Source organism: Phyllostomus discolor, chromosome 13 (assembly GCF_004126475.2).
Source record: "Phyllostomus discolor isolate MPI-MPIP mPhyDis1 chromosome 13, mPhyDis1.pri.v3, whole genome shotgun sequence".
Taxonomy (NCBI): domain Eukaryota; kingdom Metazoa; phylum Chordata; class Mammalia; order Chiroptera; family Phyllostomidae; genus Phyllostomus; species Phyllostomus discolor.
In genome coordinates this window covers 12,340,787-12,353,778 of record NC_040915.2, presented here as the reverse complement: position 1 = coordinate 12,353,778, position 12,992 = coordinate 12,340,787, and the positions used below count along the sequence as shown (strand labels likewise).

The following is a 12,992-nucleotide window of genomic DNA, read 5'->3' as shown; positions in this document are numbered from 1 at the left end:
CTCCCTCTCTTTCTCCCTCCCTTCCCCTCTCTCTAAAAATAAATTATTTTTTTTAAAGAATATGAAATCTGGAATCAAACTGCCCACCTGAAAACTGTTCCAAAGTTTAGTAGCTTGGGTGACTTTGGGCGAGTTATTCATTCTAGAGAACCTGCATTTCCTCATCTGTAAAATGTGGACATTAGAATCTATTTCCCAAAGTTATTATGAAGAGCAAGTGAAATAATACTAATGTGTCATAATTGTGCCATGAAATAGTGAATACTCGATCAATATTAGCTCTGATATTCCCTAAGCTTGATCTTAACTGAGTTTCAAAACAAAGGGGGATAGGGATTTGGTGAAGATGTGTGATCACTTTACCCTTCCCTACCCGTTTTAGAAGTCTCCTTCATGCTCCACTTCAGTTCCCATCTCTTCGGATTCTTTTTCAGTGCCCTCCGCAGCACTGATACGGTCGCATTTGGCTCCATTTGGCTGCAAAGAGCCTGGTACCAGATTACCAGGACTCATCTTGGATGAGACCACTCTCCTTTTCTATTCTTCAGCCTCGCCTTCATTTCTTAAGTTAGGGCCTCCTAAGTACTGCATATGTTGTAGGAGGAAGAGAGAACAGAGGAGGCTGGAGTCTCATACTCTGGGGTATATTTAGAGATTAGGGTGGGAGAGAGGCGTGTGAAGCTAAAGATACAGGTGTTGCTTTAAATGGCTCTTGCTTCACGGTCTTGCAGTTTCTGGGAGGAGGCTGAGGGCGGATGTGTTTCCTGTTCACTGGCTCATAAAGGAAATGTCAATATTAGCCCGTCCCCGCCTGCTCCTCAGGACTGCGTGAGAAACACAAGATAATACAGATGGGCAAATTCTCTATAAACTTCCATTCCTAAGGGTTTTAAATTCCCCGGGCGACTCCTTTAAGAGGCGGTCCGACCCTGGCTAGCAGCTAAAGTCCCCGCCCCCGGTTGCCAGGGTGCTCTGTGGCGTCTCATCTTCATTGGTGGGCGATGTGGTGAGCGACTCAGCAGCAGCCATTTCCAACGGGCTGGCGGGGGCAAAAGATGGCGACGCCCGCCGGGTGGTCGCAGGGGGGGTCAGGGTCGGTGTGTCTCGCCTTCGATCAACTGCGGGACGTGATTGAATCTCAGGAGGAACTGATCCATCAGCTGAGGAACGTGGTACGCAGCCAAAAGAGCTGAGGGAGAGGCTGCCTAAATGGTGGGGTAGGGGCCAGACCCTGTCCGGAAGCAAGGGGCGTGCCGAGAGCCCATTACAAATAGCGTCACCAGGAGGCGGGGCCTAGATGTGTTACAGCTTGTGGGGGTGGAGCCAAAGGGGAAGAATATCATGAATATTTTACAAGGGAATTTTAATTTAAATCAAGTTGTTCTCTACTCTCTTTGTCTGCTTGTGCAGGGCCCGGTAGATATGTCTCTATTCACTGAGCCTCATTTCCCCCATATCTAGTTGAGGATGACTTCACTGATTTCCCAAGACCCTCTGGTTCAAGGCATCCTTCCAAATAGGGACATCATCTCCCCAGTGTTTAATGAAGTGTCTGCCACGCTGAGTGCAGTAAGCACAGATTTGAACTTTGCACACGATAATTTAAGGACTTTGGTTTCTGACCCCTTTATGTCCCTTTGCTTTTGCTTTCTCAGTCAAACCCCAATTCATGGGAGCAAAGCTTGGAGCCCTAGATTATCTGGACAGGCATGGTAAAATCCTGGCCAGGTAGAGTTCATGGTTATTTTGTTTTTGTTTTCTATCTTGATAAAAAGGTGGGAGATAACTTTATCTCAGAAATAAGATGATTTACCTTTCTTTCTCATTCTAATGGCTGTATATGCAGCCCTAAGCATTGAATTATCTTCAGTTACCTGAAGGTACCCAACTCTTCCTCTTGGTTTCTTTAAGAGGCAGGCTCCAACCCTGGCCTTTTTCTCACAGTCTAGAACACTTTTCTCTTCCACCCCTCTTCTTCTGGCCCACCCCTACACAGCAGGCAGATCTCAGGTCTGATTTGATGTCCCCTTCTCCTGAAGCAGTTCTGACCCTTCCTTAGGGTCAGGACCCTCCTCTGAACACCACTTTGTGCTTCTCCATCATAGTACACACCATGTTACAAGTTCTGGCCGTGGGCTATCTCCTCTATAAGACTGGTTGCTCCTTGAGGGCAGGACCTAGAGCTGAGCCTCAGTGAATCTTGTGGAACCGAATTCTCCCTTCCCAGGGCCCCAACCTCATCCTGGATGCCATGGGCATCATCCCATTATCCATCCTTGCTCCTGGTCCCTGAGGACACCCCAGCCCCAGGCCCTTCCTGAGCCAGTGTCTATTGCAGATGGTTCTCCAGGATGAAAATTTTGTCAGTAAAGAAGAATTCCAGGCACTGGAAAAGAAGCTGGTGGTGAGTAATGGCCTCTGCAGGCTCCTAATCTTACCCCATGTCCCAGGATCTCTGTGGCTGAGCAGAGTCATTGAGTATTGGCTTCTGAGAGCCTCCAGCCTCAGTAATGAGGACAGAATCTTTCTGTGCCCTGGCTTCTGTGTGGCCCTTTGAGTAAGGGGCTGGTTGAGGGAGCCTAGGAGATCCAACGTGGTTGGGGTAATGAGGTTACTGGTGTTGCCCCTGTAGGACGAGAAAGCTGCTCATGCCAAGACCAAGGTCCTCCTGACTAAAGAAGAGGAGAAGTTGCAGTTTGCCCTCGGAGAGGTAGAAGTACTGTCTAAACAGCTGGAGAAAGAGAAGCTGGCCTTTGAAAAGGCGTAAGTGGGCTTTGGTAGGGGGGAAGGTTAGGGGTCCCATCTGCCTGTCAGTCTTCCCACCCTTTCTTATGTTTTCCACCCAGGCTCTCCACTGTCAAGAGTAGAGCCCTGCAGGAGTCCAGTAAGAAGGACCAGCTCATCACCAAGTGCAATGGTAGGCGGGAGGCCCGTGCTCCTTCCCACGCTTACATACACGGGCTCATCCCTAACTGCTCCATGCCCATGTCCAGGGCAGGGTTTCATCCCAACTTCTGTTCCCGGATGAGGATACAGGCAGGCCCAGGTGGGCCACAGCTTCGCAAAGGCCTTCAGGGACCAGGCAGGCCACGGAAATGAGGAAAGCAGTTGGTGTACAATATTCTTCGTGGCCATAAAGGAACGGGCTTGCTCCCATTTTTCTTGAAACATACAACCTTTCTTAGTCCACCTTTTGTTTTCCCTCTTTTGATGGATATTAGAACTAGTATACTTTGTTCATAACTCTGTTAAAAGAGAAACAACAGAGCAAGCACAGTACTACTTGGGAGCTGATCCCTAGTTTCCGGGTGGGGATTAGTAGGGCAGAGTGGGGACTGTGGTGATGCGGAGAGACGGGCCCTCCGGAGGGCTTAGCTACTCTGCTGTGGAAATAGGGGTCCAGTACTGTCAAGAGCTGTAAAGATTTTATTTTTTATTTATTTATTTTTTTGAGGGGAAGGGAAGGAGAACAAGGGAAAGAAACATCAATATGTGGTTGCCTCTCACACGCCCCCTACTGGGGACCTGGCCCACAACCCAGGCATGTGCCCTGATTGGGAATTGAACCGGGGACCATTTGGTTTACAGGCTGGCACTCAATCCACTGAGGCACAACAGCCAGGGCCTGTCAGAGCTTTAAAAAAGAAACCGGTTTTAATGGAAAGTTTTCTGACTTTTTAGTGGTGGCAACTAATTTAGAAATTTTATTTTATTTTATTTTATTTTTAAGAATGAAGGCAGAGTTTTATTTATTTATTTTTAGAGAGGGGGAGGGAGGGAGAATGAGAGGGAGAGAAACATCAATGTGTGGTTGTCTTTCACGTGTCCCCTAATGGGAACCTGGCCTGCAACCCAGGCCTGTGCCCTGACTGGGAATTGAACCTGTGACCCTTTGCTTCACAGTCCAGCGCTCAGTCCACTCAGTCATATCAGCTAGGGTGATTTAGAAATTTTAAAAATATTGTATGGGCCAATATGCCTGTGGGCCATTAGTTTTCAGCTCTGCTCCATGCAGATGCATGTAGCCACTTAGCTCAGCTGGTGCCGTGAGTTGCGGGGCACTTTCAATCAGCTGCCCATTTTCATTTTCCCAGAATGCTAAACTCCCATATTTTTTATTTTATACATATTTTAAGAAGTAGATATGAATTCCATATACAACATCTGCTTCATTCACTGCAGCAGATTTTGAATAGGGGCAGAGCCCAGAGCTCAAGCCCCAAAGAGGTTCAAAGAGTCTCTCTTGATGGGCCCTACCTGGAGCTTTGGGTACCCTCTACCTTCCAATCCAGACTTCTCTCTCCCTTGGTGAGTATTCTCACTGGTAAGTTGCCAGCAGGCTGCCATCTTGATCTGGCCAGGTGACCTGGCAGGCCTCATGGTTATTTGATCAAGGGCTCCCATTAGGGCCTCCTGGGGCCCAATAGGCAGTCACTGCCTTCTACCCAGGACACTGCTCCCTAGTCCTTTCCCTTTCTCTGGACATCCCCCACCCTCACTTCCCTGGCAGTGCTAGGAAAAGACATCCTTCCTTTAGGGTATTTCCTAGAGATTAGCCAAGGCCGCAGGGCTGGAAGGTGTGTGTGAGTCACAGGGATGGAGCCTGGCTGCCTCCTCCCAGAATGTCCCGAATCCCTCCAGTGGGGCACGAGCCCTCACCTGAGCAGATCTGGTGACCCGAACCACTGCCCCCTGGCCTCCTCTTGGTCTGCGCCTCCCCACTGCCTCTTCCTTTGTGTAGTTTCAGTTTGTTTTTACATGCACAGTTCCTGAATCTTTTCAAAGGGCTTTTCTAACCATTCCCTCACTGGGTGCTCTTTATTTTATATTTATCTCATTTACTTTAAAAGATTCACGCAAATTTCTGGTGCTTTTTCTCAAGAGAACTTCACAAGCAGTGAGTCTGGATTAGCTGCATGACCAGGGGAAGGAGTGCTGATCGTCCGGGGCCCGAGACCCCATGAGCTCATGTCTTCCTTCCCCTCCTTCACCTGTGCCTCCTCTTTTCTATGCTGTGCCTTAACTTGTTACCAGACCGTCTCTTCTGAAACCTTGAATGCTTCAGCGTTTCTGTATTTTCAGAGCTTCTGTTTTAGTTACTCTGTGTCTAACATTTAAAGGCAGTGGGATTTTCTTCCTGTGAGGATCAGAATTTTCCAGGGCTTCCTGAGAGAGTTATGTAAATGAAGCACCCCGCAGGTCCCTACAGCCTCACTGGATCCTGACCCAAGTCACAAAAATCATCCTGGCATCTAATGAGCCTTAACTAGCCTGTGAGCTTTGCAACCATTAATCTCCCTGGGTCCTCCCCACCCTGCAGGGGCTGTCTCTGCCCACATCTATAGAAATGAATGACACTGGTCTGAAAAGGAGGCAACTTGCCCAAAATGGTAATACTGTCCCACCAACATTCATTGAAATGTCACCTTGTTCTGTCCTCTGATCGGTTCCTGAATCTTAACACTCCTTTAAGGAGCTGTTGCCTCAATGGCAGGGACCCTGCCGAGGGCTGGACACACCTGGCTGGCCCTCAGTAGGTCTAATTGGCTTGAGATGACCTAACTAGGTGATGTTTCTAAGTCTGAAACCCCCAGGGGACATCCTGTTTGTTCATTCCATAAATGTATCGTGCACCTATTATGTGCCAGATACTATTTTAGGCCTTAGGGTTAAAACCATGAATGAAACAAAAATCCTTGTCCTTGCATCTTCAGGGAGAAGGTAAATGAGTAAAATACATGATATGTTAGATATACATGTTACAAAGGAAAATGAAGCAGGAGAAAGAGACAGAAAGTATTGGAAAGGGTTATAATTTTAGACCAGGGAGAGTCTCACTAAAGAGGCGACGTGTGCAAAGATCTGCGGGAGATCAGGCCAGGAGCCATTCATTCTTCTGCCTTTGGGCAGGGCTGCCACCTCTCTCCAAGGGCCTTTGCCTGCCCTCCTGTGAGTCACCTGGTCCAGAATAGAGTTGTGAAGTCACTGACACATTTATCAGACTTTGTGTCCCTACCACCCCATCAAGACTCCATAATAAACTCATTCTTACTAAAGTATTAGCAGCTACTCATGGAGAACCTCTGGGTGGCAGGAGCCAAGCTCTGAAAAGACCCACGATGGAATATCTTGTCTTAGAAAGGGGCCCGTGGGATGGAACCACCTCCTCCCTGCCTCTCTCCCCCACAGAAATTGAGTCTCACATTATAAAGCAAGAAGATATACTTAATGGCAAAGAGAATGAGATTAAGGAATTGCAGCAAGTTATCAGCCAACAGAAACAGATTTTCAGGTGAGGGGTCATGGACAGGCTGGGGGTTGTTAATGGATATGGGAGCCAGACCTCTGGCCCCTACCAGGGGCTGTCCCCAGCCCACGCCCAGCTGGCTCCTTGCAGGAATCACATGTCTGACTTCCGGATCCAGAGGCAGCAGGAGAACTACATGGCCCAGGTGCTGGACCAGAAGCATAAGAAAGCCTTGGGGACACGTCAGGCATGGAGCCACCAGCACCCCAGGGGAAAATAAAAATGGTCATCTGCTTTCTGTTTGTAACCTGAGCTCTGCCTTCTGTGCTGTGGGGATCCCCATCCTGATCCTTCTTATCCCTGTGGGTACCCCCTGAAGACTTACCAGTGGCCTGGCCCCCAGGAAAGGGACAGGTTAAGAGAAGACACTCCTGCCTGCCTGCCTGCCTCCTAGGCCTTGGTGATGTGAGAATTAAGTTATCAGGGACTGAGTGGGGAACAGGCCTTGGAGCACCACCTGCCAGGGGTCCATGGGATTATGGGGTTGCAGCCTAGGGGAGGACTGCTTTGTTGTCTAGTGGGCACTGTCCTTTCTTAGTCGGTATTTAATCCCTGCCTATATAAACAGCCCTGTGTGTGAGGGGGAGAGAAGAGAGAGGGAGAAAGAAAGCCCTGACCAGAGACTTCAAAGACAGTGGGTTCCTGGAGCACAGTCAGTCTGGGAAATCATCACAAAATGAAAATGTTACATTGTGAATTACATGTGCACCTTCTTAACCCTTCCCCCAAACAGAAACTCATCAGTGTTCACAAATGGGAGGAGGGAAAGGGAGAATGCCATGTCTCTTTTTAAGGTGGGGAAACAGTCTGTGAGGGGCTGTGACAGGCTTCATCCTCTCAGAAGTCATCACTTGACAGCTCAGTGATCACAGGGACTCATCCTGGCAGGAGATCCACTAGGGAAACTGAGTCAGATTCCTCAAGTCTAGCTTTTCCTGGGTCAGTGTGAAAGTAAGTGTAGAGGAGGGACCAGTGTTCTTGCTGCAGGGCCAGCTGAGACTGAATCATGCAGGACCTAGAAGTCAGAAGTATTAGGGCAAATAGTGCCCGTTGTCATTGCCCCAGAGCAACTTACAAATGGTGGCTGCTTACCCACCAGTGCCTGTCCCCAGGGCTAGTGCTGAAGTGGTGGGGGCTGAATGAGGGCCTTGTGAGTACCTGGGGGAGCACAGAGCTATGCCTGCCTCAGTGGGACTTTCCATGGCAACCCAAAATGTTCCTAAGAGAGCCCACATCAGCATCCCGGACTTGCTCTGGTTGCCCAAGCAGCCTATACAAGACCTGTCCACTCCAATTCCTTCCAGTAAGTTCCCACTAAAGGCAACGGGCCTAGCCAGGGACAGCAGCTTCCTGGGTCCCAAGCACAACTTTTGGAGTGGGGGTGGGGGGAAAGGGAGTCCTCCAAACAATTGGAGTTGACTGGCCAAGGTGGGGTGACTGGTCAAGGAAAGTGGGTGTACTCTTAGGAGCTCCAACTGGGATGGGATGACACAGCCAGGGAGCAGGGGTGCCCTGCTGTGATGGGAAGCCACTGAGGGCTGAGGGGAAGACAAAATTGCTGGCAAGACCTGAGTTGCCCGGCCTGAAAGTCTGTGCCCGTGGCTCACACACGGATCCACATGCACTGCGCTTGACCTCAGACGGGTCTCCCCATCAACCTGTTTCCTCTCCTCACCTTCCCGTCCGCCAAAACCTGGAGTGCTACCCCGGCGCTCCAAGCCGCGCCGGAGAAGGGGCTTGGGAGGGTAAGGCCCAGGGTCCAGGCCTCTCCTGCTGGCGATACCGCTGGGTCGCGATCGGCCGCGGCCACTTTAAGGAGCAGTGACCCCATGGCATCCGCGGGCGGGGCGGGGACAGTGCGGGCGTCCGCAGCAGCAGCGGAGGCGAGTGCGAGGGAGGTAGTGAGCGGTGTCCGGCCCCACCATGCTGATCGCGCTCGCCCCGCCAGCCGTGCCCGGGCTCACAGGGCGACTACCCTCGGCCCCTGCGCAGCGCCAGGACTCCTCCGGTTCGTCAGGCTCCTACCACACGGCTCCGGGTTCTCCAGAGCCCCCGGACATTGGGCCAGACGCGCAGGGCCGGGCGAATTGGCCCCGGGTGGCCCCTGCGCTGGGGGCGGGGGCGCAGCCTCGCCTGTCCGTCAGCGCCCAGAATAGCCTCCAGCAGCTCCCGCCCGGCTCGGGTTTCCCGCGAGGCCCGGGCTCAGGCCCGCGGCCGCCCCAGCCCCAGCTGCGCATGCTGCCGTCGGGGGAAATGGAAGTCATCTTCGGCGCGGGGGCCCTGTTCAGCCCCTCTGACTCCGCGGATGGTGAGGTGCAACAGATCACAGCGCGGGCTTTCCGAAGCCTCTCTCCACCAGGGCCCAGGTCTCCCTCCCCGGCCGCACCACAGCCCCAGCCCCCCGACGGTGGCTCCCGCTGGGCTACCTACCTGGAGCTGCGGCCCCGTGGGCCGGGTCCCGCCACCCCCGCGCAGTTCGAATGTGTGGAGGTGGCGCTGGAGGAGCGTGCGGCGCCCGCCAGGCCCCGGACGGTGCCCAAGCGTCAGATCCAGTTGCGCCCCCGGCCTCGGAGTCCCCCGCGGGAGGCTTGCGCGCCGCGCCCCCGACTGTTCCTGCGTACCGGCTCCCTGGACGAGTCCCTGGGCCGCCTGCAGGCCGCCGCGGGCATCGTGCAGGCGGCGCTGGCCAGAAAACTGAACCCCGTGGCTCCTGCCCCAAGCAGCGCCACCTTCGGGCCCACGGATCAACCAGAGCCCGAGACTCGGAAAACGGACAGCAGCACCCGAATGGTCCAGGAGGATGGCAGGTCTCGGCCACCCCGAGTGCAATATAATTCAGCCCCTGCCAGGGCCCCACGGCCGTGGCCCAGCCTCCGTGAACGCGCGATTCGGCGCGACAAGCCCGCTCCCGGGACCGAGCCACTGGGTCCGGTTAGTTCCAGCATCTTCCTGCAGTCAGTGGAGAAGACCCAGGAGACGCAGAACCAGGAACCCAAGACTAGGTTCCCGGGAGAGACTCCGGATCGAACCATTCTGAGGCCACAGAGTCCGCCTTTCGAATCCAGGGACCCCCGGGAAGTTCCAAGTAAGGCTGTGAGGCCGAGGAGCCCGGCCTCGCTGGGGCAAGCTCCAAATGGAGCCGTGCGGGGTTCTCACTGCCTGGCCCCGCAGAACCTGCCCCCGTGGGATCGGGCTATTCGGAAGGTGAGTAGCCCGTCCTTCCCCCAGGCATACTCCGCATGGGAAAGTCAGGATCCCACCGTCGAGGAAACTGTCAGCAGAAAAAGCTCTTCCCCTCTGACCCTTTCTCCGTGGAGGCCGGGTGTTGCCAGGGCAAGAAGCCCGTCCCCTGAGGCCCCTTCACGGTGGGAGGTTCCACATCCCGAAATCGGAGCTACAGTAGAGAGGAGTAGGAGCCCATCGCCGCCGGCCTTGATCTCAGGGGAGGCTCCAGCTCGTCCTGTTGGGACGAGGAGCCCATCGCCCCAAGAGACGTGGGCTCCCACAGTGCAGAGTTCTTCGGTAGTCTCTATGCGGGAAGCCGTGAACGGCGTGGTCCAGGGGAAGCTGGCGCCGCCTACGCCATCCTCACCCAGGACTCCAGAGCTAACGGAGGCTGGGAGTCCTTCCACGCGGGAGATGCTGGATCTTGCCTCCCGAGGCAGTCAGCGGTCGCCAGAGGTGGCTGCACCCGACCCGCCCTTCAGTCGCCTCGTGGGCACCGTGGATTCGGATGAGCGCCCAGAAGCCTTGGGCCCTGGAGAAGCGGCTCCGGAACGCCCGCGTGTGGCTATTCCACGGCCCCGCGACGTGCGCAAAATGGTGAAAACCACATACGCGCCGAGCTTCCCGGCTGGAATCCCAGGCTCAGGGCTGCCTGCGCCTCCTGCGGATTCCCGCTGGGAAGAGGGTGGTGCATCCAAGACGCAAGAGCTCCAAGTGCCGGGGACCCCCGCCCCGGCTCACTACACTTCTGTTTATCTCAAGGACTTTCTACCGGTGGTATCGCACCCCTACGAGTCCCCAGAACCACCCCCCAACACAGCCCCCCGGGACGCTTCTCAGCCCAACGGGGTCCTGCGGCGAAGGGCAGAGAACAGCACGGCGAAACCCTTCGCGCGCACTGAGATCCGCCTGCCTGGTGCCCTGGCATTGGGCCGCCGGCCAGAGGAAACCAGGGGAGTCCTGGTGCGCTGTTCTGGAGGGGGAAACCCGGTTACCGAGGCCCAGCGCCTTGTTCCGGATGGTGAGGGTACGACCAGCCCCCTAGGTGGAGCTCGCACCTTACCCCAACAGTCGTCCATAGGGCCAGCAGGGGTCCAACCGTCTGGACCACCCCGCCCCAGCTCCCCTCAGGTGCACCCTAGCTCGAGTCCTGGGAGAGCACCCAAATTGGAGACTCCCCCTTCGGCCCCCGAGCCTGCGACTGCGACCCAGGTGCCTGTCCTGCGGGAGCCCCAGGCATTGGCTGGCATAAAGGCTCCGCCCCAGCCCCGCGCAGCCTCTGCTCCTCCGATGGACCGGTCCCCTGACGGCCCCTCCCCGGGGTCACGCAGGCCACCTGGGGCCGCGCGCACGGGGAAGGTCCTCGTGGACCCTGAGAGTGGCCGCTACTACTTCGTGGAGGCGCCGCGGCAGCCTCGGCTGCGGCTGCTCTTTGACCCTGAGAGCGGGCAGTACGTGGAGGTGCTTCTGCCGCCCTCGCCCCCGGGGCTACCCCGACGCATCTACACCCCGCTGGCCCTAAACCCCAGCCTCTACCCGCCCGCCTATGGGCCTATCCCTGGCCTCTCACTGCCGCCATCCCCGGGCCCGCCACCCTTCAGCGGCACCCAGCTACCCTGGGCTTCCGAGGCGGGGTCCCTGGACGGGATGTACTACCTGCCCGTGAGTGGGACCCCCAGCCCTGCACCCCCTCTGTTCCTCTGTGCTCCTTCTACCAGCTTGGGTCCGAGTCCTGCCCAGGCCAGTAAGGGCTCCTTGTTCCCTGTGTGAGGCCCCCAGGACCTGATCCGCATGGTGTTGAGGCCTATTGATGGCCTTGAAAGAGTCAGGCATCCAATCCCCTGCCCGTCTTCTGTCACCTTTTTTGTCCATCTCATCTAGTCCTCAGACCGGAAGTTACCTTCAGAGAATGTAACTGAGCCCCTGGAGCTGATGGAGCTGGGGCTCAGGAAGTGACTGCCTTCCTTCCACAACAGCATTGTGTACCCCTTTCCCAAGCATTCCCAGAGTGTGGTGTGTGTGGGTGTGTGTGTGCGCGCGTGGGAAAGAGAGAAGTCTTGGGACCCGTCCCCAGGAGCCAGGCTGAGGGGGTGTTGGTGTTCCCTAGGAACTGCAGGAATTGGGAGCAGCAGGGGACAGGGCTGCCCGCAGAGGTAGTAGTTGTCCGTTCCTCCCTGGAGGTGGGCCCAGCTGAAGTGGAGCAGGCTAGTGAGCAACAGTGGGATGGAGGGAGAAGGACTCTGGCCATCAATCTGTTATGCTTTGGAAGAGAATCTAAGCCTTGGCCTGGGAGGCTGTGAGGGGAAGTGGCCAGTGCAGCCAGGTCAGGCTGTGTCCGAGAAAGGGAGTTGTAGGGACAGCAGGTGGAGGTGGAGCAGGGAAGTAGTACAGGAGGTGCTATGGGGTACTTGGAGGCAAGTGGGAAAGTGGCTGTAGTCCTTAGCTGGGGGCCCCACCCTGTATTCCCCCATCAACCCTGGCTTCTGACTTGGCTTCTCTAAGCCTTCAGAGCTGAGCTGGCTCATCCTGGGGCCAGGGATGGGGGCTTCAGCCATTCCCACCCTGAGTAGGGAGCAGATGAAGTGAGTCTTCAGGAAGGACTTACAAGCAGGAAAATGGTTGAACAGTTCTTCCAGAGGAGCCTCCTGACCCCTCTGGATGGAGCAGAGAGTGGGATAGGGCAGACAGTAGAAGGGACGCTTCTGTGTGGGTTTGGCCAGAGAGAACTTAGAGCCCTCAGCTGGTTTCACTCCCCCAGCGCAGATGTGACAACCACGCTGAGAGGCGCTGGCTCTGCAGGCTGCTCACAGCATAGTAAGGGACGGGCCCCAGAGCATGCGTTCCAGCTGCCCTGAGGTTCCAGCAGCCGCTGAGGAGGGCAGAGGAAGATGCGTGGAGTTAAGTGGAAGGTGCTCTGTGCGGGGGTCTGTGTGAGTTCTGAGCTTGAAGTGCCCGGACCTTGCTGCACAGGTATGTGACGTGATGAGTTTGGGGAAGAAGAGTGCCTGTTAGAAGCAGTATTCAGGGCGGAGATGGATGCCTTCGTTAAGTTTCATGCCCTTGGGAGACCCTGCCCCTGCCTTGAACTGGAAGCTGACTGTGAGAACTATGAACCAGAAAAAGCTGGACATCTTTTCATGGCCAGAGATGCTGTTTCCATAACATGGAGGGCCTTGGGCTTGTCACCTCATCCTGGTGAGCAATAAATCTCTGACCCAATGGGCTCTGATGGCTGGAACAACTGGTGTAAGGTGTCTGATTTCCTGCTGTGGCCCTTTAACACCCCCCCATGCCCTTTCATGCCTGGGCATGACACTAGGGCTTAGGGAAGGAGATCGTGTGTGTCTTTCATACATTGTGGTATCCCTGCCTCAGTGAGTTTGCCTCCCAGGGAGGGACCCCTAGGCTGGCAACCATGCCTGTGGCATCGTTCCTCCTGACGGCTGAGTAGCCAGTAGGC

The 12,992-nt window shown here is 55.1% G+C and overlaps 2 protein-coding genes across 4 annotated transcripts; both read left to right on the top strand.

Annotated features, from left to right (window-relative positions):
• Positions 1-1,009: 1,009 nt before the first annotated feature.
• Positions 1,010-6,639, top strand: SPATA24 (spermatogenesis associated 24). Of its 2 annotated transcripts, XM_028528819.2 has the most exons (6): positions 1,010-1,172; positions 2,339-2,404; positions 2,633-2,763; positions 2,847-2,917; positions 6,190-6,292; positions 6,398-6,554. In XM_028528819.2, exons 1-6 carry the CDS (start codon positions 1,056-1,058, stop codon positions 6,525-6,527), a joined length of 618 nt encoding a protein of 205 aa, XP_028384620.1. In that variant the 5' UTR covers positions 1,010-1,055; the 3' UTR covers positions 6,528-6,554. The 2 variants fall into 2 exon arrangements, with proteins under 2 accessions (XP_028384620.1, XP_035870653.1); XM_036014760.1 differs by lacking the exon at positions 6,190-6,292 and having other exon boundaries at positions 6,398-6,639.
• Positions 6,640-7,180: 541 nt separating this feature from the next.
• On the top strand, positions 7,181-12,777 carry PROB1 (proline rich basic protein 1). 2 transcript variants are annotated; one of them, XM_036014755.1, is made up of 2 exons: positions 7,181-7,328; positions 8,744-12,777. In XM_036014755.1, the coding sequence occupies exons 1-2, from the start codon at positions 7,314-7,316 to the stop codon at positions 11,300-11,302; spliced, it is 2,574 nt and encodes an 857-aa protein (XP_035870648.1). In that variant the 5' UTR covers positions 7,181-7,313; the 3' UTR covers positions 11,303-12,777. The 2 variants fall into 2 exon arrangements, with proteins under 2 accessions (XP_035870648.1, XP_028384317.1); XM_028528516.2 differs by lacking the exon at positions 7,181-7,328 and having other exon boundaries at positions 8,176-12,777.
• Positions 12,778-12,992: the final 215 nt, after the last annotated feature.